Source organism: Micromonas commoda, chromosome 5 (genome assembly GCF_000090985.2).
Source record: "Micromonas commoda chromosome 5, complete sequence".
Taxonomy (NCBI): Eukaryota; Viridiplantae; Chlorophyta; class Mamiellophyceae; order Mamiellales; family Mamiellaceae; genus Micromonas; species Micromonas commoda.
The window spans coordinates 1426370-1449974 of record NC_013042.1 but is presented as its reverse complement, the minus strand read 5'-3'; the positions used below and the strand labels follow the sequence as shown (position 1 = coordinate 1449974).

The following is a 23605-nucleotide window of genomic DNA, read 5'->3' as shown; positions in this document are numbered from 1 at the left end:
GAAATGGACTGAACCGTCGGACCCGTCTCGGGCGCCTAACGCACGGCGCCGGCGCCGCGGTCGTCGTCGTCGTCCAAATTCGCCCCGCGCTCCCCCGTCGCCCCTCTCTTCTCGTCCTCCTCCTCCTCCACCGCGACGCCGCCGTTCACGTCGAACCGAGCGGCGATCAGATCCTCCTGGAACTCGCCGTAGAACCTCCCGGTCATGAACTCGCGCCAACGGTTCCGCCCGGCGCCGCCTCGGTCCGACCCGGGCGGCGCGCCGACGTCCCTCCCGAAGGCGCCGTAGCCCCACTCGGCTCTCCTTTCGGCCCTCTCGTTTCGGCCCTCGGCTCTCCTTTCGGCCCTCTCGTTTCGGCCCTCGCCCCGGGGACCCTCGCGGGCGGACGCGTTTGGGTCGCGGTAGGTGCCCGCGGTCCACCGGAACGGCGGGTCCCGGTACGCGGCGCGGCCCTCGCGCGGCGGCGGCGACGGCGACGACGACGAGGAGAAGGACGACGGGGTCCCCGCGGCGGCGTCGTCGCTCGACAAAGGGAAGCCCCGGTCCGACTCATCCGTCGATCCGCGGCTGAACCACTCGTCAAAGGGAACCGCGCGAGCCTCGACGTCCACGACGGTCGGGTCCCCAGACGACGGTCCCGATGCGTCGTCATCGAGCCCGTCGTCGACCGGTTCCTTCGCGCTCGGGCCCCCGCCCCCCCTCGGAGCCGTCGCCGCGGAGAAAGAAAACCCAGCCTCGCCCGCGCCTCCCGCCCCCTCGAACGCCCCTTGGAAGCCCCTCACCGCCTCGTTCGCCATCTTGATCCCCTCGTTGATCCCGCCGTTGATCCCCTCGTTGTTAAAAACCCTGAACTCCTCCGCCGACGCGGCCCAGCGCACGGTATCCGCGAGCTTCGACCAATCAATCGCCGGCGGCGTCACGTCGACGTAGTCGCCGTCCAAGTCGTAGCTGCGCCGCCGGGCCTCGCCGCTCGGTGAGTCACCGCCCGGTGAGTCACCGCCAGCTGTGTCGTTAAAGCTCCCGCCGGGCTCGCCAGCTGTGTCGTTAAACTCGCCGGGGTACCCGTAAAAGTCCCTCTCGTACTCGGCTCGCTCGTTCCACCACTCCGCCATCGGCGTCGCACCCGCCGCCGCCGCCGCGGCTCCGAAGAAGTCCTCGGCGCGTCGCCGTCGCCGCTCCCGCCGTCGCGCGTCCCGAAACTCGTCGAAGTTACTCCCGCGCGACCCGAACGCGGCGCCCCACGCGCGACCGTCCCTCGGATCCCTGTTGCTCCCGCCGAACCCGCCCCCCGTCTCACCCTGCGCGACGGCGATGGCGAGCAACAACAACCCGCCGACGAGGACAAAGCCCGAGATGACCCTCTGGAACACCACGAAGAAGAGGAAGCCCCAGAGCAGGTACGCGAGCGTGCGTAGGGATGCCATGGGCACGGACCTGGGGAAAACTCCCGCGAGCGCCCGCGCGGTGACGTCGGACATGCCCGAGCACGCCGCGAGGATGGCCCTCGTCGCCGCTCCCATGACCCCGGGGAGCGACTCCGCGGGATTCCACCCGGGTCCGGTTGAACGCCCGTCTCGGGACCCGCGCCACTCGTCGTACGCGCCGCGGGGCTCGGATGCGGCCCAATCGTCGTAACCGAAGTCCTCTCGCGCGCCGTAGCGCGACTCGCGCCGTTCGCCGCGCGCGCCGAATTCTTCTTCATCGTTCGGCGGCTGCCGACCGGATCCCGAAGGCGACGCGTCTCTTTCGGACTCCCGGCGGTCGTAGCTCGGAGGGGGCTCCGCGGGAGACCGCGGCCACTCGAGGCTATCGTCCCACGTGTCGGCGGCGCTGAAATCCGCGGGCGGCGCGCGACCGGGGTTCCGTCGAGGCGCGCGCTCGCGCTCGCGCTCCAAATTGCCGTCCCCGCCGTACGTGGCGCGCGAGGTGAGGCCGACGGAGGCGCGGTCGCGTCGTCGTGTTCGAGAGACGGGCGCGGCGAGGCGCGAGATCGACACCTCACGTCGTCCGGACCGCCCGAGGGCGGGCGGGATACGCGCCGCCACGGGTGAGCGGACGGAGCGCATGGTCAGCGGCGCGTCCCTGTGACATTTCCTCGAACCTCGGCTCGTTTCAAGTCGGGACGAATTGTACCGTTGACTGCCACAGAGAGACACACAGCTCTCCGCCCGGCCATGTCGCTCAAGGACCCAGCGAGGGCCGGCTCAGACGTCGTCGGCGGCGGTTTCTGGGCATACGATGCGTTCGCCAACGCCGCCGCGTCGCATCAGGATTCGAAGCTCGCGCGCGAACCGCCGGAGATCTCGCGTAACGCATCGCACCACGTCCGAGGGGACACCATGCTCATCAGAGGCGTGGGCCTGGCCAAGGTGGCGCCTCAAAAGTGGAGGCAGGAAGCGGGCGCGGTCGATGAGATCGCCACGGTGTTCATGGAGGCTGCGCCGCACCTCATGTCCGAGGACGGCTCGCAGTCGGGCGACGTCGCCTCGAACTCGGGCTCGGCACCGTCACCCCCGAGAACCCCCCCGGGAGTGAGCGCCGACGACAGGACCGCATCGTTCCGCTCGCAGTGGTCATCCTTTCGCTCGACGCTCAGCGGCACCGGCGGCCCGTCACCGTTCACGGGGAGGCTCAGATCCAGGCTCCGCCGCTGCACACCCGCGAGGGTCGATCGCGCGTTGGACTGGACGATGCTCAGATGCGTCATCCCATCGGAATCGGTCGCCGAAGAGAAGCTCGCGCTCGATCAAGGAGGACCGTCGTCGCTGGGCAACATGGGAGGAGGCGCGGTGGACATCAACTCGGGAGGTGCCGTGTTCTTCTGCGTGTTCGACGGCGGCGCGAACGAGGGGGAGACGGTGGCGGTGGTCAAGTTTTGCGCCAACAGACTCGCCGCGCAGTCGGAATACTTCGCGTACGAGATTGCAAACTCGCTCGGAGTCGTCGCTCCCACCACCCGCCTGTTTCGCAAGGCGGCCGGTCGAGGGGTGGAGAACACGCCCCCGGCGGCGATGGGTGACGTGCCGGGCGCGCCCGTCCCGCCGGCGGACGGTCGCGAGTGGTCCGCGGCGCTGGACGCGGCGAGGCGACTGTCGTTTCCCGTACTGACGTCCGAACCGGAGCAAGCCGGACCGGACGAAGCCGAAGCCGTCACTGCCGAAGCCGTCACTGCCGAAGCCGTTACCGCCGAAGCCGTCCGCGAGGATGCCGACGCCGCGGAGGCGCTCGCGCGGTGCCTGGAGGGCAACCAGGCGGGTTTAATCATGCGCTACGTCCGGGGTAAGCCCCTCGTTCCGGATGATCTTCACCGGGCCTTTTCTCCGGATTCGAAGCGCGCGGAGGATAACGCAAACGCCCTCGGCCGCGTCTTCGTGCTCGACATGCTCCTCGCCAACCCCGACCGGCTGCCCTGCTCGCGTTTGATGTGGCGCGGGAACCCGGGGAACCTGCTGTACGGCCGGGCGGAACCCGGCGACGGCGACGGCGCGGCGGCGAAGGGTGGGGAAAAGTCAGTCGTGGTCATCGATCAGGCGGTGCCCCGTCGACCTCCCGCGATGCGAGCCAGGCAGGACGCCAAGGAGGTCCCGCCGCTGACCGAACTGCTGCGAAACCACTCACCCACGGCACGGGAGGTGTTCATCGAGTCGCTCGGCGGGATAGAGTCCCTCGAGGCTGCGGGATTGGACCCGAACGAGGTGGCTGAGCGGCTCGCGGAGAGCTTCCGCCGCGGCGTCGAGGACGCCGTCGACTCAACGGCTAAGCTCAAAGGGCTCTTCGACTCGCTCGCGAGGGGACTTTACGAGACGCTCAAGATGCTCTTCGAGGACCTCGACGACATGCAGAAGGAGGCGAGGTCCGCGCGGGCGGGCGGAGGGGCGGTCGACGCGCCCGATGAAGGTCCGTCCCCCGTGAAGGTTCTCCTCGAGGAGCGCAGAGCCGCCGCGGCTTTAGCCGCCGCCGACGCGTCGCCTCCCCGAAAGCAGGCGGCTCAGGTGAAGGCGTTAGACTTCCCGGGCGTCGGCGGAGGCGCGATGGTCCCGAAGACGCTCGCGCGGGCGTCGTCCGGCGATGTCGAGCAGCCCCACTCGCCGACGGGCCTCGCGGCTCGCCCCGAGAACAACGCCGGGCTCGGAGACGTCGATAAACTCGTCGGCGGCGGGATAGAGACGCCAAATGCGAAGTCGTCCTCTTCCGCCGACGCCGCGCCCGCGCCCCTCGCCAGGCAGGGTACCATGAAGCTTCGCAAGGCGCAGAAGGAGGCGAAGGGTTCGGAGGCTATGGGCGAGTGGCTGGTCGACTGGGAGGACGTCATGAGGGACGACAAAGCGCAGCTTAAGGTTCGATGCGGCGAGTGGGCCGCGCGGCGGGGCCTCAACGCGGACATGCACACCGGCTTCCTCGACTGCAGCACCGGGCGCGACATCGTCGATTGCTACGAGCTCTGGGTCCGACTTTCGCACCTGATTCACAGGGGCGCCGGGATCGTCCAGGCGAGCGAGACGAGGTGCGCGAGCGAGGTTGGCGATCGGCTGTTCCTCGGCGGCGCTCTCGCGGCTAACGCGGCGCACACGCTGAAGGCTCTCGGCGTGACGCACGTGCTGAACTGCACAGACGATCTCGAGGATGCGCACGTCGGGTCCTTCGAGTACCATAGACTGCCCGCCAAGGACGTCGCGGAGGAGAACCTCAGCGTCCATTTCGAGGGCGCCAACGCCTTCATCAGGGGCGCGCTGAGCGACCCGGCCAACTCGGTTCTCGTGCACTGCTTCGAGGGTAAGAGCCGCAGCGCCACGATCGTCGCGCAGTACCTGATGGAATGGACGCGCGCCAACCTGAGCGATACGCTCAAGGGGATGAAAGCCGCGCACCCCGATACCAAGCCCAACGAGGGGTTCATGCGGCTCCTCATGGCGAAGGAGAAGGCTCTGTTCGGGCTGGAGGAGAGCTCCGTGTCGGAGAAGAAGGTGCGTGGGCGGGGCAAGCCGCAGATGCGAAGCTGTCCAAAGTGCGGCGCCAGGTGCGGTCTCAGCGCGGAGAGCGTGAAGCTGCACATAAAGAAGGCGCACCCCACGATGGGCATGTGAGGGTCGGGGAGCCTCGGGGGCCGAGAAGGCACCCACCTGTGTTGTTTTGGTAGTCCTCGCGTTGGTGAACTGATGATTTCGTTTGGATCGATGTCCGTTAGGGATCAGTTTTTTTTGTCCGCCGCTGGGTAGGGTTGATCAGATCGCCCCCGCACGAGCTCACGATGGCTGGCGAACCAAGGAGCGTCGCGGATCTCGCGCGCTTCCGCATGGAGGTCGCCGCAGGCATGGGCGCGTCCATCTTCGCGGCGGTGTTCATCGTGCTCCTCAACAAGGCGCTCTTCGCCACCTACGGCTTCACCTTCCCGGTGACCCTGACGGGCTGGCACATGGTCTTCACCTCCGCCACGCTGTGGACTGCGTGCAAGCTCAAGGTGATCGAGTACAAGAAGATGCCGCTCAGGGCGAACTTTTACTTCTCCCTGCTCGACTCCGTGACGATGGGATTCCAAAACCTGAGCCTGGGCAACAACAGCGTGTCGTTCTACCAGATGTGCAAGCTCCTGGTGGCGCCGTGCACCGTCGCGATCCAGAGGGTGTTCTTCGGCGAGAAGCTCCCGTCGCCCTCCGTCATGCTCTCGCTGCTCGTTCTCCTCACCGGCATCGGTTTTGCCACGGTCACGGACGTCCAGCTCAATCCCCTGGGAACCTTCTTCGGGGTGATGTCCACCGGCATGGTCTGCGTAGTGTCCATCCTGACCAACACCATGCAAAAGGCTCACGACGTCAACTCTTTCCAGATGCTCCTCAACGTCGCGCCGATGGAGGGACTGATGCTACTCGTTTTGGGCCCCATCTGGGACCAATGGGTGGTTGGTAAGAACGCGTACGTGGACTACCAGTGGACGTCAGAGGCGTTCAAGGCGGTGCTGGGAACGTGCGCGCTGGCGGTGCTCGTCAACGGCGCCACCTTTTTCCTCATCGGCAAGACGAGCCCGGTGAGCTACCAAGTGATGGGGCACCTCAAGACTGTGCTGGTGCTCGGCGGGGGTTACATGTTCTTCGACTCGGATGCGAGCGCGGCGTCGCTCTTCGGCGTGGGACTGGCGTTCACGGGATGCATCCTTTACGCGTACCTGAAGGATAGGGAGATGAAGAGGTCTCTCGCCGCGCAGCAGCAATCCGGAGCAGGCGAAAAGTAAAAGTTAGCCCATTTATTATCCAAGACGTTATCCAGGTTCGTTCGTCACAACTCCAGCGCGTGGTCCGGCTCGAGCGCGGCGCGGGTCTCAGGGTAGGAACGCGGTACGATGTTTGAGGCGCGATGCGCGCGCGCGGCCTGGTGCCTCGTATCCGCTCCGCGTCGCCCCCCGCGCTCCTTGGTCCGCTGGCGTATGCCCACCGGTTGTAGAATTCCGCGAAGGTCCACCAGGGCTTCCGACAGCGAGAGACCCGACGGCTTCGTCGGGCTGACCTCTGGCCGCCCGGGGAAACCCTCGTCCGGCTCGCACGGTCGGGTGGTGCAGCGCCAAGGAAACCAGTGGCGTCCCATCGCGCCCCCGGCTAAACCGCCTCCCGGAAAACCCGCGAGCAACACCAAATTCGACCATACCTACGACGAGGGCGACGCGTTCGACAACGTCTCGGCGTACGCGCTGGACGTGGACAACGAGTCGCAGGTCATGCCCGGCGGGGGTGTCGCCCTGACGGACGAGCAGATGGCGAAGCTGGACAAGTTCTGGAGCGCGAACGGGGTGAAGAGCGCGACGCAGAGAAAGAATCTCGTCAAGACGGCGTTCACCAGGGGGCTCTACCGCGACCCCGAGCGCCTCATTGAGCGGATCGTCGAGCTCGAGGACTCGCTGTGGAGGGGGGTGAACATCCAGGACATCGACATGGGCGTCCTCGTGGGCCGGTTCCCCAGGGTGCTGTACTTCGAACCCGACTTTCTGGTGGAGAAGCTGCGGCTGATGCGGGATCTGCTCCCTGGGGTGAACCTTCGACGGGTCATCGAGAGGAACCCGCAGATACTGTCCATGGACGCGACGTGCACGCTCCCCGCGAAGATGCGCGAGCTCTCCGTCCTTCTCCCCCACACCGACGTCATCCGGCTCATCGAGCTGCATCCGAAGGTGCTGTCCATCAACGTCGGCGGGAAGGTGGCGGAGAACTTGGCCAACCTCAAGGCGCTGATGAAGACGGCTGGCGTGGTCGAGACGGCGGTGGAGCTGATGGTGGCGTACTCGCCGAGGCTGCTGACTTCGGACGTCACCGGGACGATTCGAAGGCGTCTGGAACAGATCGAGAAGGTATCGCCCGGGACGTTCAGGAGGTACTCGGATAAACCCGCCACGCTGGCCAGGCTGCTGTGCGCGTCGGAGCGAACCATCGATCGCATAGCCTACCTCAGGCAGATGCGCTCCGAGGATGTCGTCGCTGAGGGTGTGGTGAGCTCGGAGGTGAGGACCGGGACGGTGGGGTCGCCTTCGTCCGTGGTCGATTTCGAGGTTGTGTCCGGCGGGAGTTTCGGCGGAGGTTTCGGCGGCAACGGGGGATCGGGGAGCACGAAGCTCGGGGAGAGGAAGATAAACTCGGAGATTCGCGCGGTGACCCTCTCCGCCGCGGAGTTCTCGGAGAGATTCCCGGACTTTCCAGAGTGGCAGAAGGCGTACGAAAAGACCCGAAAGGCGGAGAGCGCCGAGGCGATGCGAAACGGCTCGGACGCAGCCGCGAAGCGCGCGGTGGAGGAGGCGGCTCGATACATCCGCGCAGCCTTCACCCCTTAGGAGATTCGGCCAACGAGGCAAAAAACATGCTCCACCTTTCGTCGCGTTACCAGCTCAACGCGTAGAATACCTTGGACAGTCCAAGCCCGAGGAACGTCCCTATCGCGTTGCCAAAGTTCCCCACCAGCATGGCGGGCACGATGAGCTCCGTCCAGTTCTTCCCCGCCGCCAGCGCGCCAGCCGTCGCCGGTCCCCCGACGTTGGCGTTGCTCGCTACCAAAATCTCCTCCCTCGTCAGCCCGAGACTTTTCCACTTGCTCACCGCGAGCATCAGCGAAATGTGCACGACGTACAGGATCGCCAGGAACGCGAAGAGCGCGGGATACGCGAACACCGACGTGATCGCCCCGCCCGCCGCTCCCGCGGACGCGAAGAACACGAAGAGAAGGAGGTTGCCCATCGCGTCCCCCGCGGGTTGAAGCCGTTTATTCCAGCTCCTCGGACAGAACGTCGCCAACGCGACCGCGATGAGAGTCTCCGTGGGAAGAATTCCGAGCTCCGGCGGGGCGATCCTGCTCGCGGCGGCGACCACCGCGCAAGACGTCGCGAGCACCGTCGCCATGTCGCCGACGGACGGTGCGGGCGCCTTTGGCGACGTCCGGATTCGTTTGGAATCGTTTGGATTCGTCTCTGCGGCTTGTTCGTCGCGTTTTCCCTCGTCGAACGTCATCCACGTCTCGATTTCGTCCACCTCGTCCACGCTTCTCCAAGTCGCCCTGCGAGCGGACGGGAGCGGCGCGTCATCCTCGTTGACCGCGCCCGCGGTGACCAGCCCGCCGGTTCCGTCCCTAGGGTGCGTCCTCGGTTCGCCCCCGAGCCACGACACGACCGGGAAGTACACGAGCGCGAAGAAGTTATCAGCCGTGATGCCCGCCGCCAGCGCCTCCGGGGAGAGGCCGAGCGTGTTCGCCACCGCGACGTAGTTGATCCCGCCGCCGATGTTCTTGGCCGCCAGCGCCGCCGCCACCTTCCACCCGTCGCCGTTGACGCCGAGCTCCGTCATGCAGTGCGTCGACGACTCCAGCGCGGCGAATGCGCACACGGCGCCAATTGCCGTCGCCATCGAGCCGACGCCGAACGCGCCCACCAAACGACGCGTCCGCGTGAACACGACGCGAAGATCCGCGCCGAGGAGCAAGAGGGGCGTCGCGAGGCTTACCACCCCGGTCTGGATGACGGTGAAGTGGGGACCCGGAGGAGGGAGAATGCCGGTGTTCGCAAGCAGCGCGCCGCAGAGCATCGCGCAGACCGGCCCCGACAGTGCTCCTCCGACGGGCGTCTTGTTGAGATGGTAGCCGGTGGCGGCCGAGGCCAGGAGACATGCCCATATCTCCCACGTGTCTGTCGGTAGTAGTAACGTCGCGCGAGCGACGACCGCGGTCCGGTTGAACCTCACCCGAGGGTCGAACCTGACGGTGCCGTTACGGTTGTTTGTCGAGCCCTCCTGCAGGGAAGGCGGGGACGGAGAGTTTCTGATACGTATCCCGAGGCGGGCGCATGGACGCGGGATGCTCCGTAACAGTCTCCCGCGACACTTTGGCGGCGCGCGACAGGCGTCGGCGACGGCGAGCGTCGCCATTCGCCCTCAAGTCCGCCCGCTCTCCTTGGAGCTGACGAGGATTATTATGTGGGAACTGAGAAGACCTGACCCCGAGATCCTACAGGGAGCAACCCTCAAGCTTACCCTAAAGGACGAACCCTCGCGGCTCGAAAACTGAAGGGAGCAGCAGCCCGCCCCGCCCGGCCCAGGATTTTTAGGGTTCGGTTCCATCCGAGGAAATCTTGCCCACGACCCGTCCACAACGAGTAGCGCGCGACGATGCTTCGACGATCGGCGCTGGAGCTCTGCGGAGCCGCGCTGAGGCGCTCAGCGTTGGCATCGACCCGCGGGCTCGATCCGAACCATGTGGGTACGGCAAGCACGTCCATCGACGGCGTGGCGCGGATGATGTCGTCGCTGCTTCTCCATTCTCGAGGATACCGGGGCAATGGACGGCGCAAGGACGGCGGGTACGGCACGCACGTCGAGCCCGGCACCCCGATACCTCCCGAGGGGGTCATGGCGCTGAATAATCTTAGAGATAATCCGCACGCAAAGTACGACAAAGTGCGAGTGGGGCGTGGCAACGGCTCGGGCAAGGGCAAGACCGCGGGCAGGGGCCACGGTGGGCAGAACTCGCGATCGGGGGGCGGTGCACCGCTGGGATTCGAGGGCGGGCAGACGCCTCTGGCGAGGACTTTACCCAAGAGGGGTTTCGTCAACAAACACAGGATGGTGTTCACTCCGGTGAACCTCGGTAGGTTGCAGGATTTCATCGACGCCGGGCGTTTGGATCCGTCCAAGACGCTGACGATGAAGGATTTCGTCGACGCGCGCCTCATCGACCCGAGGGTGAAGAACGGGGTCAAGTTGCTCGCCAAGCTGGAGCGCGCGAGGGACGAGTTCGGCAACTTCGCGTTCGACGAGGAGGGTAACGCCTTGTACGTGCCGTTTCGTCACACCGTCAACGTCGAGGTGTCGCGGGTGAGCAGGGAGGCCAAGGAGATCATCGAGTCTCTCGGAGGCGGCGTGACCAGGGTCCACTACAACAAGCTGGGCTTTCGCGCGCTGCTCAAGCCTCACAAATTTCCAGACGGGCTTCCCAGGCCCGCCAGGCCGCCCATCGGGTTGAGGCGCCAGGTCGATCGCGCCGGGACGCTGCCCGCGCCCGCGCCGCCGGGGTACGAGGCGCCGTTCTACTACGTCCCGACGGAGACGGAGTGGAGGCCAAACCCGAACATCAAACCGGAGGGGGACAAGCGCAAGCCGAAGAAGCAGGTTGGGGAGGGACGGGAGGACTACAGCAACGACCCGAGCCGCATCTTCGGGGTTCAGTGATTGTCGTAGCAGGCCTGCTATAGCGTGATGTGATAATCGACGTCGTATCATCAGGCCAATCTGTCTAGTAGTACGAAGGCGGTGGGAATCCGCGAACCCACCCCGCCTCACCGCTTTCCTCCGCTTTTGGTCTTTGATACCTCCGCCACCTTCGAAGAATACTCCTCCCACACGGAATCCTCCATCTCACGCATCTTCGCGGCGAACTGCTCGCCGCCCCACACGTTATTACCGACGCGAAGCACGAGCGTCGCGAGAAGGTTCAGCGCCGGCATTTTCACGTTGGCGTCTCGCATGCATCGCTCGACGCCGGCGATGAGCTGTTGGCGGGCATTTCCAGATGTCGCCATGAACGCGCCCCACTCCATCGCGGGCTCGAGCAGGGGCGGCGCCTCCGGGTGCACGGTGGACGCGTACCTTTCGCTGTATCCGCTGAGCATGTACTTACGCCTGATGGTGCAGATCAGGTTCGCGGTGCCCTGGCCCGCCAAACCCACGGCTGACGACATGATGCCGATGCGAAAGCCTTGGCTGACAAACGCCCACGCGCGGTACGTCGTCGTGTAGTTACCCTTCTGAAACACGTGCTTGGGAAGGTTCCGCGGGTACTTGCCACCCACGAGCCTGATGAAGTGGTTGAGCTTCCCGCCCACCTTCTTGTTGTGCGCCAGCGCCCTGCCGCCGCCGTGGGACTTACCGAGGGTGACGACGGGCGAGAGCATCGTGAGCACCGCGCCGTTGAGGCACACCGTCGCCGCGACGTCCGAGAAGAAGTACTCCGCCTCGTCCCAGAAGTGCTCGTTTCTGCCCGTCACCTCGGAAGCGATGGACAACACCACGTCCCCGAGAACCTCGACGCCGAGCTTGAAGAGAAAGGTGGGATCGGCGAGGGCGCGATCGCGAATCGCGGGTATCGCCGCGAAGAGCCAGCCTAAGTAAGCCTTCTTCGTCATGAGCTCGACGAACGCGTTCATAGCCTCCGGTCGGATGCCCTCGGCGGCGGCGATCTCGGCCATATCGTTCGGGAGCTTGATGCCGGCGCTCTCGCACGCCTTGTTCGCCTGCGAATAGGGGCGGGAGGGGACGGCGCGTGAGCGCGGCGCATTCAAAAAACACACGGATCGTGGGTCCAGGGTGGAGCATAACGCGATCGGTTTTGATCGGGTCGGGGTTGATCGCGGGCGCTTACCTCGTCTCTGCTCAGCCTGCCCTCCCTGTCGTCCTCTTCCTCGTTACCGTCACCGTCGTTACCGCCCCCACCTCCTCCGCCGCCCTTTCCGTCGCCTCCGCCATTACCCGCCCCGTCGTCGTTTCCACCGCCCCCGACCTCGGCGGCACCCTCCTTGTCCGCATCCTCGGCGGCCGCGGCGACGATTCTCACCCTCGCGCCGCGCGCAGCTTCGCCATTCCGGCGCCCGATCCCGCGACTCGATTCGAACCTCCTATCGAGCCCCGACGCAGCCGCTCGGATCACCGAGGACGGCCGCTCGCGACGCTGACGGTCGACGCAAGAGGAGCGGGTCACTAACCCCAAAGTCCACAACCCCCGCTTGCACTGGTGATGAAGCGCGAGACTCGCCCGGGCGCGCGGAACCTGCCGATGTCGTGCTCTCGGGGCCGCGGATGCCGCGGCGGAAAATCCGGGGGTGGATCTACCGACCCCACCCCCGGCCCCTCCGACCAGCACCGCGCTCGTCGTCGTCGCGGTCGCCATCTATGAAGGCGGGGATTGCGCCTCGGCCATACTGACGAGTCGGGTGATGATCGCGCTGCCCTGGCGGAAGCGGATTGGCCAACGAGAGCTTGGTTCACAAACCCTCGAAATCGGTCTAAAACCGCCGTTGAATTTTTCAAATCGAGTCCCCCAAAAATGGCTCCTCCAAAGAGGAGAGACAACAAGGAGGCTGCTCGCGCTCCCGGCGCCCTGGGCACACACGCCAGCACGTCCGCACGCGTGACGTTCGATCACGAACGATGAACCCCGCGCTGGAGGTACGTCCTTCATTCCGCCCTCGATCACGCGCGTCCACCTCTCGCCCTGGTCCCCCCGGGGGCTCGCGACTTCGCCGTTCGCAATCTCGCCTCTCGTTCCCCCGCAGCCTTTCCTCTCTTCACCCGCGTCGCTCATCACTCTCGCCCCGCCGTTCCGCGCAGGAGGATGAGGACGCCGCCGAGAAGTTTTCGCTCGAGCTCGAGATGAAGCAGCTCGGCGAGCTGCAGGAGAGCCGCAACGAGCTGCTGTCGCGCGTGTCCAACCTGAAGAGGGACCTTCAGGACTGGAGGTTCAAGCTCGACAACCAGGTGAAGAGCTACAGGAGCGAGCTCGGGGACCTTCGCAAGACGCTGAACACCGAGGTGGGCGCGCTGAGGAAGGAGTTTCAGGACCTGCGCGCGACCCTGAAGCAGCAGCTGGAGGCGACCGCGGCGATCGCGGGTGAAGGGGACGGGAACTGAGGCGTCGGGGCGAGCGCGCCGTTCACGGGAGGATGGGAGGTTGGAAGACGCGTGAGAAGGGGGGGGGTTGCCCGAGAGCGCCGCGCCGTCGGCGCACTGTAATACCATAGCACGTCATAGGATACCGCACTCACGACGCGCGACGCCATCCAAAACTCCGGAGGGGTCTCGCGTTTGCTCCGATGAGCGAGACCTTCGTCAACAGGTTGGTTTGTGCAACTGGGTACAGTTCTCATCAGCTCGACTTGCCTCGCTCGCAGCGTGATGACTGCCAGACACCAAAATTCCAAAAACGGGTCTCATTCCGCCGCGCGAGGGGGCGACCTCACACGGTCACACTTTTCGCGACGCGGGAGGACGCGTTAACCTCTCAGGGACGAGTCGCCGTAACTCAGGTGCGGTAGGGAGCCATGGCTAGCAATGAGGTTGAGGAAGCGGTGAAGCGCATAAACTCGCATAAGGGCGTCATGGGGGTCCTGGTGGTCAACTACGACGGCGTGCCGATCAAGACCAGCATGGAGGCGGCGGAGACGGTGCAGCACGCCGCGCTCATCACGCATTTCACGCAAAAGGCGAAGGGCGTGATCAAGCAGCTCGATCCGGATAACGAGGTGACGTTCTTGAGGGTTCGCTCCAAGAAGCACGAGATCCTCATCGCGCCCGACGAAAACTACATCCTCGTTGTTTTGCAAAACCCGGGCTCCGCGTTCGTCAACGAGTAGAACCCGACGGGCGCGTGGTGTAATGTATCGTATCGACGTTGTTCCGACTAAACGCCCATCCGCTAAAAGAGCTTCCCTAAACCCAACGTGTCCGTCAGCGAGTTGGCCGCCTGCTCGAAGCTCTCCGGCAGCTGCTTCCCTATCGTGACATCCACCGGCTCCCATTTCTCCCGCGACGCGCCAACCTTGACGGCTTCGTCTTCGTCGAAGCGTAGAAGCGCCGCGAGCACCGGCATCATGGCCTGTTGCGTCGCGTAATCCTCGGCGAGCAGGAACCGGAGCATCGCGCCCTTGAAGTGCTCGAAATCCTCGGCGGACATCGCGTGTGTTGTTCCGTTTGTTTCGCGAAACGACGCCGTTTCGAGATGATGCCCGTCGCCGCCGAAGAGCCGACGCCTGAGCGCGTCGAGCTCGGCGTCTTTCTCCTCCATCAGACCCCGCGCGCGCTCCCTCCACAGGTCAAACTCCGAACGCTCGCGCCTCAACGCCTCGGACGAGTCGTGCGCGGCGACCCGCGCGTCCCGAAGCGATTCGACGGCGTCGCGCAAAGCCGCTTCGAGGCCGGCGGTTTTCGCCTCCGCCGCCTCGCCCTTCGTCGCCGCCTCGCGCATCTGCCGAAGCTCATCCGTCATCGGAACTGGGCGCATCAGCAGCGCGGCGGCTTCCGCCTTCTTCTCCGCCGCCTCCGCGCGCCGACGGTAGGCGTCGCGCTCGGCGGCTAACCGGGCGATGGAAGCGGGCGAAGACTCGTCGAAAGCTGAGGTCGGCTGGTCGGCCTCGATGAGCTTGTCGTCCCCTTCGATGAGCTCGTCGTCCCCTTCGATGAGCTTGTCGTCCCCTTCGATGAGCTTGTCGTCCCCTCCCTCGACCTTGGATACGCTGGTCGACGACATCTCCCGCTCTCGTTCGCTCGCCTCTTCCGTCAGCGCTTGCACCCGCCGCTCCGCGTCGGCGAGCCGCTTCTTCATCCGCTCCAACTCCAGCTCCGCCGCCTTCTTCGTGGGCGAGTTGTACGAACTCTCCAGCGTCTCCTCCATCTCGTACCGCAGCGCGTCGCTCGCCGCCTCCGCCTCCTTAGCCCTCAGTTCCGCGTCGCTCGCCGCCTCCCTCGCCTCGAGGAGCTCCACGCGAAGGCTCTCGACGGCGGCGTCGCGTTCCGTTCGAAGGCCTTCGAGGTCCGCGTTCATTCGTTCATGCACGGCGTCCAACTTGAGTCTCTCGTCCGCCAACGCCTTGTCCGCGAGCTCCTTCGTCGTCGCCAGCGAACGTTCCAGCCGTTGCGTCTTGGAGTTGGCCACGCGGAGGTCGTTCTCCAGCGCCGCCGCGCGTTGTTGCAGCCTGCGCTCCCGGTCCGACGCGTCCCGGGCTGACGCTTCCGCCCGTTGCGCCCCCGCCGTCTTGGCGCTATCGGCGACGCGCCGCCACGACTCCGCCTCCTCTCGCGCGTCCGCCAGATCCTTCGTCAGGGTACGGATCGAACCGTCGAGTTCGTCGATGCGATCCGCGGAACGCGTAGCGAGTTCGCCGGTCTCCTTTGCCAGGGCGGTCGCGGCGTCTCGCTCGAGCTTGAGCGCGATTAAACTCGTCTGGGCCTCGCGCGCAGCCTCGCGAAGGTCCTCCGAAGGCTGCGCGCCGTCGAAGACGTTGACGACGAGCGCGACCGACGGGGTTAGTCGGGATCCGAAAGCCCCGTCAGCCCCCGAGGTTTTGGTATTCGACGCGAAGAAGGGCGAGGAGGACACCGCGCCGCTCGAGGCGATCGCCGCCGTCTCGTTCGCGCGCTCGAGTTTCGCGCGAAGCGCGCTGACCTCGTCCCGCGCCGCGGCGGCGCGCGCGTCGGCTTCCTCCCTGAGCCGGTCGAGCGTCGCAATCTTCGCTTCCATCTTCGCCTCGGCTCGCGACGCGGCGTCCTCGAACGAGCGCTCGCGCTCCAGGAGGCGCTCGCGCGCGGACACGAGCAGCGTCCTCGCCATCCCGTCGTCCATCGCCTCGTTCGTGATGCTCGGTAAGGGCACGCGGGAGACGTCGATGGACGGATCCGCCTTGGCGCGCTGCTTGGCGACGTGCTTTCGGAGCGTCTCGTCGAGCTCCTCGGAGCTCATGAGCGGGTACGCCTGCCGCAGGAGCGCCTTGCACACGCGAATCTCAGTCAGCATGCCGCCGCGATCCTGCGCGTGCATTCGTTCCAGCTCCTCCTTCGGGCCGCGGTCGAGGATCTTGAGGCGCTGCGCGGAAGCGAGCGGCACTCGCACGAACTCAACCTCGTCGATTACGTCGTCGTCGTCGTCGTCGTCGTCGTCGTCGTCGTTCCGCTTCCCACCGGCGGGTTCGGCGTCCGCGTTCGGCTCTCGCACGTCCCCGGGTGCGATGGACACCGGCACCGGCGACCGGGGATCCGGATCCGCCGCGGTCTCCGACGTCTCCTCGGCGGGGCGCTCCTCGTGCTCCTCGGCGATCTGCGCAATCGTCGGAGGTGCCGAGGCCGACGGTTCGACCTCTTCCGCGGGCTCACCCTCCTCGGATTCGGCCGCCGCGGGCGGCGGCGCGGCCGGATTGCCCATCCAGTCGAGCCCGATGCCCGCCATTTCTTTCCGCTGCCCCACGCGACCGCTGCCCGGTGGGTCTAACAGTGACGCCGGCAGCGCAAGAATCCTCGGCGGCCTCTGATCGTCTGCTTGATGTTTCACACTTCGGCGTTTCGCTATCCACTCCGAGTAGGCGCACATAACCCCGCCGAACCGCTCGCCGACGCAGCTCGCACGCGACCCGAACGCACACATCGACCCGTGCGGGAGCCATGCCGACCGTCGCGCTCTCCGTTCCCGCGATCGCGCGCGTCCACCGACCCCGTCCGCGCACGACGGCTCGGGGCCGTGCCCCGACCCGCGTCGCGCGGGCCTCCGCGGCGGGGGCGCCCGACGAGGCCTCCGCCGGCGCGGCCGCGTCGTCGTCCGAATCCGACGCGCTCCGCAAGTGCGCGATCGCGTTCGTGGACCGCCACGTGAGCTCGGGCGACAGGGTCGGCATCGGCGCCGGTCCCATGGTGTCGCTCGTCCTGGCCGAGATTCACGACAGGCTCGCCGACTCCCGGCTCGACGACGTCCAGGCTGTGCCGACGGGGACGCTCACCGCTAAAGAAGCCGCCGTCGCGGGCGTACCCGTGACGAGCCTCGAGAACGTCCCCGCGGTCGACGTGTGCGTCCTGCAAGCCGACGAGGCGGTCACGTACAGGTCGGAAAAGTCCCCGGGCATCGCCGCCATCGTGGGTCGCGAGCAGCGGCCGGTGCAGCCCGACCTCATCCTCACCAGGAAGGTCATCAGGAAGTCCGTCAAGGTGGTGCTGCTCGTGTCCGCGCTCGGGGATCCGGTCCCGCTGGGCGGCAGCGTCCCCGTCGCCATCGTCGGCGGTCAGTCCGAGTGGGAGGAGTGCGCCGAGGAGCTCGACGATATCTTCCTCGGCGACGCGGATGTGTGGAGACGAGGAGCGGAGGTCGAGGCGAACCCGCGCGGCGGCAAGGCGCCGTACCTCTCCGCCGACGGCGTTCACACGATCGTGGACCTGAGGTTCAACGACCCCCTCAACGACGGCGAACGGTGGGACGACGGCTTCCAACTCTTCGGGTCGGCGGCGACGCCCTACCAAATCGCGGCGGAGGTGGAGACGGTGGACGGCGTCCTCGCGCACGGGATCGTGACGCAGGCGGACAGCGTGATGTGGCCGGACGCGAGCGACGCGAGCGGCGTCGGCGAGTTTGTCGTGGCGAACAAGGGGCTCTCCCGGTGACGATTCGGGGACACTTTCGTTCGTTGACGATATCGCGGTGATATGAGTAGCTAACATTCGGGCGGGTCCTCGCCATCCCGACGACGTGCCGACTCGAGGTTTTCGCGGAGCGGCCGCCGCGGGGCGACGACGACCCCGACCCACCGCCGGTCGCGGAGGGCGAGGAAGATTCGGCGCGTTCGTCCACCCAACCTGCGGGTTGGAGTTACGGGCGGTGGACCTACGGCGACGAGGTCCACGTGGCTGGCTCGGAGGATTGGACGTTCACGACGTCTGGCGGCGAGTGCGACGTCGACGGCGTCACAATCGGCGAAGACGTCGGGCCCGGCGTTTTTACTCTGGAGGTGAGGGACGTCACGCCCGGGTGGTACGGCGACCTCGGCCGGTGCAACAGCGTGCACGTGGTGTTGGACGTGCGGCCCAAGCCGGAGACGGAGGGCGATGACGGGGACGGGGCGGCGGGCGAGTGAGACGAGGCGAGGTTCGCGCCGCGGCGGGTAGCGAGGCGGGGAGCGCCAATCGCGGACAGACGCGTGCGGTTGGAACGATTTGATTCAAACGAAACGGTGAAGGCGAGAGATTTCGTCATCGTGATGAGCGGATGGTGCTTTGCTCTTTTATTAAAATGATTCGTAGGGAAACCAATGTGGGCAAAAACCCGACGATGAAACTTGATTTTTGTCGGGGGAAAACCGACTGTCGCGGGTGGGAGCGTCAACTTGGAGATTGAAGTGAAACACTCGTGAACATGATTGAAGACGTCGTCGCGTGGCGCTCAAGTCTTGGGGCTCAATCTTTTTACGGAATTGACTCATCAAAGCCAGCGCAGATGCTGAGAATGCAGACCTCGCCGGTGATGGACGCGGACGCGCCCAAACTTTGCGTGTCAAAATCGTATCGCACTTCTCCGACCACTTCGAGAGAGGCGGTGTTCTTGACAGTGCCTGAACTTGCAATTTTCTGTCCAACGTCGGAGATGAAGTCGCCAACTGAATCGAGGATTCCGCATACTCCAAAGAGGCATCTCCTTTTTCCGCCTCCGTTGATATCTCGGCACATACGTTCAAAGTACCGCTTTCCTGCTCTGTCGGAACATGACCTCTTTAATAGGCTACAGCTCAGTTTGTTTCCTGAGCAATGTGCCGAATGGCACATTGCTCTTTGGACATTTTTCCCATTACCATCCTTACAATACCTCACGGGAGGGGGTGCGGGGGGTTTTTGGGCTCGTGGTCTTCCCAACAAGCCCCTTCCGCTGTTGATACTTGACGGAGGGTCAAACCGGTCCTCCTCGGCTTCGAAAGAGGCAATCTGCTCATCAGCTTCTTCCTGTAGACGCCGCCGCCAGAGCTGGAAGGACCTATCAAGCGAGAGTTCGCCAATGACTGCAAGGGTTGCCACGCCCTTCGATTTCTTGGACTGTGAATATCCCAGTTCAAGAGTAATGGATCCTGCGATGCCTTGGTCTTCCAGAAATTCCCTCACGTTTTTCTTCTTAATCAGGCCGAGTAGATCGTATGAGATGCTGCCGGTTAAGGAGCCGCCCGGGCCGCAGTAAGTCCCGTCGTCGCAGCAAACGTCATCTCCGTTCCAGTCGGCGGCGACTGAGCATTCGGCGCCACCGGGGCATTTGCCGGTCAAGGCGAGTGACTTGATGCCACAACCGTTTTGCCACATCTCCAGACTGAAAAATGTCGGCGGCTCGTAGTCTTCCGGTGGAAATTGATACGTGTACGTTTTACCGACACCGAACACATCATGGCCCAAGGCATGACATTGCCCGGCTGTGTCTTCGGAGCACGGCCCGGACCCTGCCGCTTGAGATGCCGCTTGAGACGCGACGTCTCCGGCCGTGGGTGGTGAAAACGGAGACTTTTTCTTCTTATCTATGATATATCCCGTAGTCTTTTTCCCAAAAAAAAGCAACTTTCTGGTGCTGTTTGCTGAAGCTTGATCTTGATCTTCATCGTCAGGGTGTGGTGTCTGATCCGCCGAGGTCGCGCATCCACCTTCTTCGATACACCAATCCACTTCTCGTCGGCGTTGATCGAACGCGTACACGTTGGGACTGACAGGTGCGGGCAAATATGCATCCTTGAGGTAATCTCTGACGGTCATGTTCAGGCACTCCGGCGACGGATCCCAAGAGCTGTCATCAGCTGGGGGAAGCGAAATCTCCTTTTCCTCGTAGTATGTCACCACGATGTCTTTTCCACCAAAGCTGAACTTCACTGGAGCACCGGACAACTTATCATCGAAGTATTTGACCGTCGACGTGCCGGTGTAAGGAGTGCCGTCGAAGCCTGTGAGGAAATTGTGCTGCATCTTCGTGACAGGGGTGGAGATGGCGAATTCTCGGATCACGCGGCCGTCAACCTCTGTCTCCCCAACCTTCTCAGCTCCGGTGACGTTGAATACTTCGGGACCAGTGGGAAACTTTTCCTGGCAGTAACTCTCCTGGTAGTCGTGCATGTAATTAAGCTGTCTCTTGACCACGCGCTCTGGTGACTTGTACGTAGAAACGATCGCGGTAAATTCGTTGAAAGTAACATTTTCAACAGCGGCGTTTGTGTCCACGTCCATCTCGATGGTGCCATCGATCTTGATGTAGTGTTCTCCGTCGATCTCGGCATAGCTGGAGTGGGTATCATTGTACATATCAACGCACGAATGAATCGCGCCAACTGTCATGTTACATTTGTGGAGCGTGCTGTACTCCATGTAAAAGTCGTGCAGGCCGAAACCGGGTTCCCGCTCGAACTGGTCAAGACCGGCCCAGTCGTCGATGGAATTGAAGAGGCCGACGAGCTCGTAAATGCCGAGGAGCTTGCGGCCGTTGACCGTGAATCCAGCCTCGGTGAAGACAGTACCGAGGGTCTCCTCGAAGGTCATGTCGGTTCCATCAAGGATGATGAAGCCGGCGGCGGTGATGAGCTTGACGACGCTGCCGGTTGCTGCAGTGGGTTGAGGCACGCGGTACCAGCCCTGCACGGCGAGTGAGACGTGCGCGCCGGTGGGAGAGTCAACCTGGAACTGCTTGAGCTGCTCGAACGCGGCGTCCGGTAGAGCCGTCGTAAGCGGCGCCGGCTCCCCGTTGGCGGCGGTCTTCACGACGGCACCGTGCTGGCCACCGCCGGCGTTGACGCGCATCACGCCGTCGGGGGCAGCCTTGGTCTCCTTGCCGAGCTCGACCATCATGAAGGTCATGGCGCTGTTGATGCCGATGAGCGCGATGACGAATAGCACGAGACCGATGATGAACTTACGCATACGTCGCTGGGACTTCTTGGAGGCTTGATAGAGCTCCGCGGCGCGCATGAGCTCCTTGGGGTCGACGGTGCCATCGCCGTCCTGGTCGAACACCTTCAGCGCGGGCTGTACCTTGGCGGGGAGGGTCGAGATGGAGACGGAACCCTCGTCGTTAGCCTTGCGCAGCACCGCGTAGGTGCTGAGCATGGTCTTGAACTCCTCCATGTCGAGGACTCCGTCGCCGTTGGCGTCGATATCCGCGAACACGGCCTGGACGTCCTCGGGGAGCGACCTCACGTTGATTCCCCCATCCTCGGAGAGGAGGGCGTCGTCGCCGGAGTTGCCGTTGGCGCCGGAGATGTAACGGAGCATGCCGCCGGAAGCGCGATACCTCAGCGGCTTGCGTTAAAGTGGCCGACACGCTCGGTCGGTGGGGGTTGGTGGTTCGGGTCACGGCGTGCGGCGGGTGCGCAGCGCGTCGTGTCGGTCAGATAATCACAACGTTCGACTATATCACGCCGCAAATATCTTGTTCGGCCAGAGGCGCGCCCAGTCAGAAACGGCCAGCGATTGGCCAGTGTTGAAGGGTCGGCGAGAAACGTAAATCCCATCGCAATGAACAAACCCTGCCGACTGAAAGAACGTTGAAACGAACCGCACGGCACGAATTCTCCCGAACTGCCTTCGACCTTTCAGGAACGGGCGGATAGGACAAAACAGGACCTTTCATTTCACAAAATCTGAAGACCAGACGACAAAAAGGGGAAAAATACCGGTAATGTTATCTGATTAGATTGCAGGAGGACCGCAGGAGGAGGAGGAGGAGGAGGAGTAGGATTCGATCGATGTTGTGCGCGCTGGTGATGTTCCTGGGGTTCATCATCGCCCCGACATCGGCCTATCCAACCGGGAAGGTGGTCGAGGTCACCGAGGCCGACTTCGACGCGCAGGTGCGCCCCGAGGCGTCGTTGTTGCCCCGCGGCCGGGGATGACCGGTTCCCGGCGTGGGATCTGTCCCGCGCGCCCTCCCGTTCGATCACTGACCGCCCCCCGCGCTCCCTCTCCCTTCGCACGCGCAGGTAGCGAAAGGACCGACGCTGGTGGACGTCTACGCGGACTGGTGTGGACGTGAGTTCGCCTCTCCACCCCACACCCTCCGGCTTCCCGCGGCCAAAACCTGAAATTCCCCGACACCGCTCCCGAGATCACCGTCCGACCGCGCTTCCCCCGTCCCTTTCTCGACGACGACAGACTGCAGACAGCTCGCGCCGGTGTGGGAGGAACTAGTGAAGGAGCTCGAAGGCGAAGTCTATGTCGTCAAGGTCAACGGCCCGAAGTGCAGGTCCCTGCAGCAGAGGCTCCACGTCAAGGCGTACCCGACCATACTCTACCTCCGCGACGGCGAGATGCGATCGTACGACGGGGCGCAGAGGACCGTCCAGGCGCTCGCCGCCTTCGCCAGGAAAGGGTGGAGGAGCAACAAGCCGGTGCCCTTTTACATGGCGCCCAATAGCCGGTACGCCAACCGCAGCGACGCGGACGCCGACGATACCTACTTCGATTCGTACTCGAACCTGGGCATCCACCGCGAGATGCTCGGCGACGCCGCGCGAACCGGCGCTTACCTGGACGCCATCGAGGCGCACAGGCCGCAGATCGAGGGTAAGGTGGTGTTGGATGTCGGGTGCGGCACCGGCATACTGTCCATGTTCGCGGCGAGGTGCGGCGCCAGGAAGGTGTACGCCGTGGACGCGTCCGGGATCACTCGGCACACCCGGCGGCTGGTGAAGGACAACGGGTTCGACGGAATCATCGAGGTCATCACGGGGAAGATGGAGGACGTGGACATCCCGGAAAAGGTGGACGTCATAATAAGCGAGTGGATGGGGTACGCGCTGCTCTTCGAGAGCATGCTGCCGTCCGTGGTGGAGGCGCGGGATCGGTTCTTGGCGCCGGGCGGTTTGGTCCTGCCCAACAAAGCCGCCGTGAAGGTGGCGCTGTTGTCGGACGAGGACAGATGGGACGACGCGGTCACGTTCTGGGTCACGTTCTGGGAGGACGTCTACGGCCTGGACTTCAGCTCGCTGATACCCCAGGCCAACCGCGACTGGCACGCGGATCGGGATCTCCTCGTCCAGACCGTCCCCGCGGCAAAGCTCGCGTCCGCGCCGGTGGACGCCGTGGAACCCATCGATTGCACGACGACGCCGCTGGACGACCTGTACGAACCCATCGCCGGGGACGTCCGCATGGTGGCGACGAGAACGTGCGACGTGCACGGCCTGGTGCTGTGGTTCGACGTGGACTTTTACGGCAAGGTGAAGCTTTCCACCGGCCCCGACGCGGCGGCGACGCACTGGTACCAGACGGTGCTCATGTTCGACGAGCCGGTGGCGATGGCGGCGGGCGACGCTCTGTGCGGGACGATCGAGCTGGAGCCGGGGAGCAACCCCGGGGAGAGGCGGACGCTCAACGTGTACTTCAACTACGGCGTCGTGGAGGGCGGGAAGGAGGAGGAGGAGTTGGTGGAGCCCGACGACCGGGAACGGTTCCAACGGTGGACGGTGCAGTGAGTGTTAGCGCGCCAGTCACAATTTTTGAGCGGACTTGAGGTCACTTGAGCCACACTGCCAACTGTCAACGCGTCTTTTGGGAACGCGGGACACGTCAGAATCCAACTCGTATCGCGAGCTCAACCTCCGACTACG

The 23605-nt window shown here is 64.6% G+C and overlaps 14 protein-coding genes across 14 annotated transcripts; 9 read left to right on the top strand and 5 right to left on the bottom strand.

Annotated features, from left to right (window-relative positions):
* Positions 1-35: 35 nt before the first annotated feature.
* MICPUN_58968 (predicted protein) lies at positions 36-2066 on the bottom strand (the record flags this gene model as incomplete). The annotated part of the gene is made up of 1 exon (XM_002502284.1): positions 36-2066. One exon carries the CDS (start codon positions 2064-2066, stop codon positions 36-38), a length of 2031 nt encoding a protein of 676 aa, XP_002502330.1.
* Positions 2067-3917: 1851 nt separating this feature from the next.
* Positions 3918-5174, top strand: MICPUN_108351 (predicted protein). Its single transcript, XM_002502658.1, has one exon. The coding sequence runs from the start codon at positions 4032-4034 to the stop codon at positions 5082-5084; it is 1053 nt and encodes a 350-aa protein (XP_002502704.1). The 5' UTR covers positions 3918-4031; the 3' UTR covers positions 5085-5174.
* Positions 5175-5248: 74 nt separating this feature from the next.
* MICPUN_58966 (Drug/Metabolite transporter superfamily) lies at positions 5249-6226 on the top strand (the record flags this gene model as incomplete). Its single annotated transcript, XM_002502657.1, has 1 exon — positions 5249-6226. The coding sequence occupies one exon, from the start codon at positions 5249-5251 to the stop codon at positions 6224-6226; it is 978 nt and encodes a 325-aa protein (XP_002502703.1).
* A 108-nt stretch (positions 6227-6334) lies between these two features.
* On the top strand, positions 6335-7849 carry MICPUN_50430 (predicted protein; the record flags this gene model as incomplete). Its single annotated transcript, XM_002502656.1, has 1 exon — positions 6335-7849. One exon carries the CDS (start codon positions 6335-6337, stop codon positions 7808-7810), a length of 1476 nt encoding a protein of 491 aa, XP_002502702.1. The 3' UTR covers positions 7811-7849.
* A 15-nt stretch (positions 7850-7864) lies between these two features.
* On the bottom strand, positions 7865-9389 carry MICPUN_58964 (predicted protein; the record flags this gene model as incomplete). The annotated part of the gene is made up of 2 exons (XM_002502283.1): positions 7865-7909; positions 7950-9389. 2 exons carry the CDS (start codon positions 9387-9389, stop codon positions 7865-7867), a joined length of 1485 nt encoding a protein of 494 aa, XP_002502329.1.
* A 240-nt stretch (positions 9390-9629) lies between these two features.
* MICPUN_58963 (predicted protein) lies at positions 9630-10688 on the top strand (the record flags this gene model as incomplete). The annotated part of the gene is made up of 1 exon (XM_002502655.1): positions 9630-10688. The coding sequence occupies one exon, from the start codon at positions 9630-9632 to the stop codon at positions 10686-10688; it is 1059 nt and encodes a 352-aa protein (XP_002502701.1).
* A 107-nt stretch (positions 10689-10795) lies between these two features.
* Positions 10796-11716, bottom strand: MICPUN_81892 (predicted protein; the record flags this gene model as incomplete). The annotated part of the gene is made up of 2 exons (XM_002502282.1): positions 10796-11296; positions 11342-11716. Coding segments are annotated over 2 exons (876 nt in total), but the record flags the coding sequence as incomplete, so codon positions are not given.
* A 946-nt stretch (positions 11717-12662) lies between these two features.
* MICPUN_58961 (predicted protein) lies at positions 12663-13142 on the top strand (the record flags this gene model as incomplete). Its single annotated transcript, XM_002502654.1, has 2 exons — positions 12663-12680; positions 12843-13142. The coding sequence occupies 2 exons, from the start codon at positions 12663-12665 to the stop codon at positions 13140-13142; spliced, it is 318 nt and encodes a 105-aa protein (XP_002502700.1).
* Positions 13143-13552: 410 nt separating this feature from the next.
* LC7 (dynein outer arm light chain) lies at positions 13553-13864 on the top strand (the record flags this gene model as incomplete). The annotated part of the gene is made up of 1 exon (XM_002502653.1): positions 13553-13864. One exon carries the CDS (start codon positions 13553-13555, stop codon positions 13862-13864), a length of 312 nt encoding a protein of 103 aa, XP_002502699.1.
* A 62-nt stretch (positions 13865-13926) lies between these two features.
* Positions 13927-16449, bottom strand: MICPUN_100774 (predicted protein; the record flags this gene model as incomplete). The annotated part of the gene is made up of 1 exon (XM_002502281.1): positions 13927-16449. The coding sequence occupies one exon, from the start codon at positions 16447-16449 to the stop codon at positions 13927-13929; it is 2523 nt and encodes an 840-aa protein (XP_002502327.1).
* A 212-nt stretch (positions 16450-16661) lies between these two features.
* On the top strand, positions 16662-17648 carry RPIA_2 (ribose 5-phosphate isomerase; the record flags this gene model as incomplete). The annotated part of the gene is made up of 1 exon (XM_002502652.1): positions 16662-17648. One exon carries the CDS (start codon positions 16662-16664, stop codon positions 17646-17648), a length of 987 nt encoding a protein of 328 aa, XP_002502698.1.
* Positions 17649-18243: 595 nt separating this feature from the next.
* MICPUN_108350 (predicted protein) lies at positions 18244-18981 on the bottom strand. The gene has a single exon (XM_002502280.1). The coding sequence runs from the start codon at positions 18705-18707 to the stop codon at positions 18447-18449; it is 261 nt and encodes an 86-aa protein (XP_002502326.1). The 5' UTR covers positions 18708-18981; the 3' UTR covers positions 18244-18446.
* A 3007-nt stretch (positions 18982-21988) lies between these two features.
* MICPUN_82048 (predicted protein) lies at positions 21989-22327 on the top strand (the record flags this gene model as incomplete). The annotated part of the gene is made up of 2 exons (XM_002502651.1): positions 21989-22025; positions 22149-22327. Coding segments are annotated over 2 exons (216 nt in total), but the record flags the coding sequence as incomplete, so codon positions are not given.
* Positions 22328-22411: 84 nt separating this feature from the next.
* On the top strand, positions 22412-23470 carry MICPUN_108349 (predicted protein; the record flags this gene model as incomplete). The annotated part of the gene is made up of 1 exon (XM_002502650.1): positions 22412-23470. A coding segment is annotated over one exon (1059 nt), but the record flags the coding sequence as incomplete, so codon positions are not given.
* Between the last annotated feature and the right edge of the window lie 135 nt (positions 23471-23605).

Coding starts and splice junctions, on each gene's coding strand:
- MICPUN_108351 (XM_002502658.1), top strand. CDS start 4,032: ATGGTCCCGAAGACGCTCGCGCGGGCGTCGTCCGGCGATGTCGAGCAG.
- MICPUN_108350 (XM_002502280.1), bottom strand. CDS start 18,707: ATGTGCCGAGATATCAACGGAGGCGGAAAAAGGAGATGCCTCTTTGGA.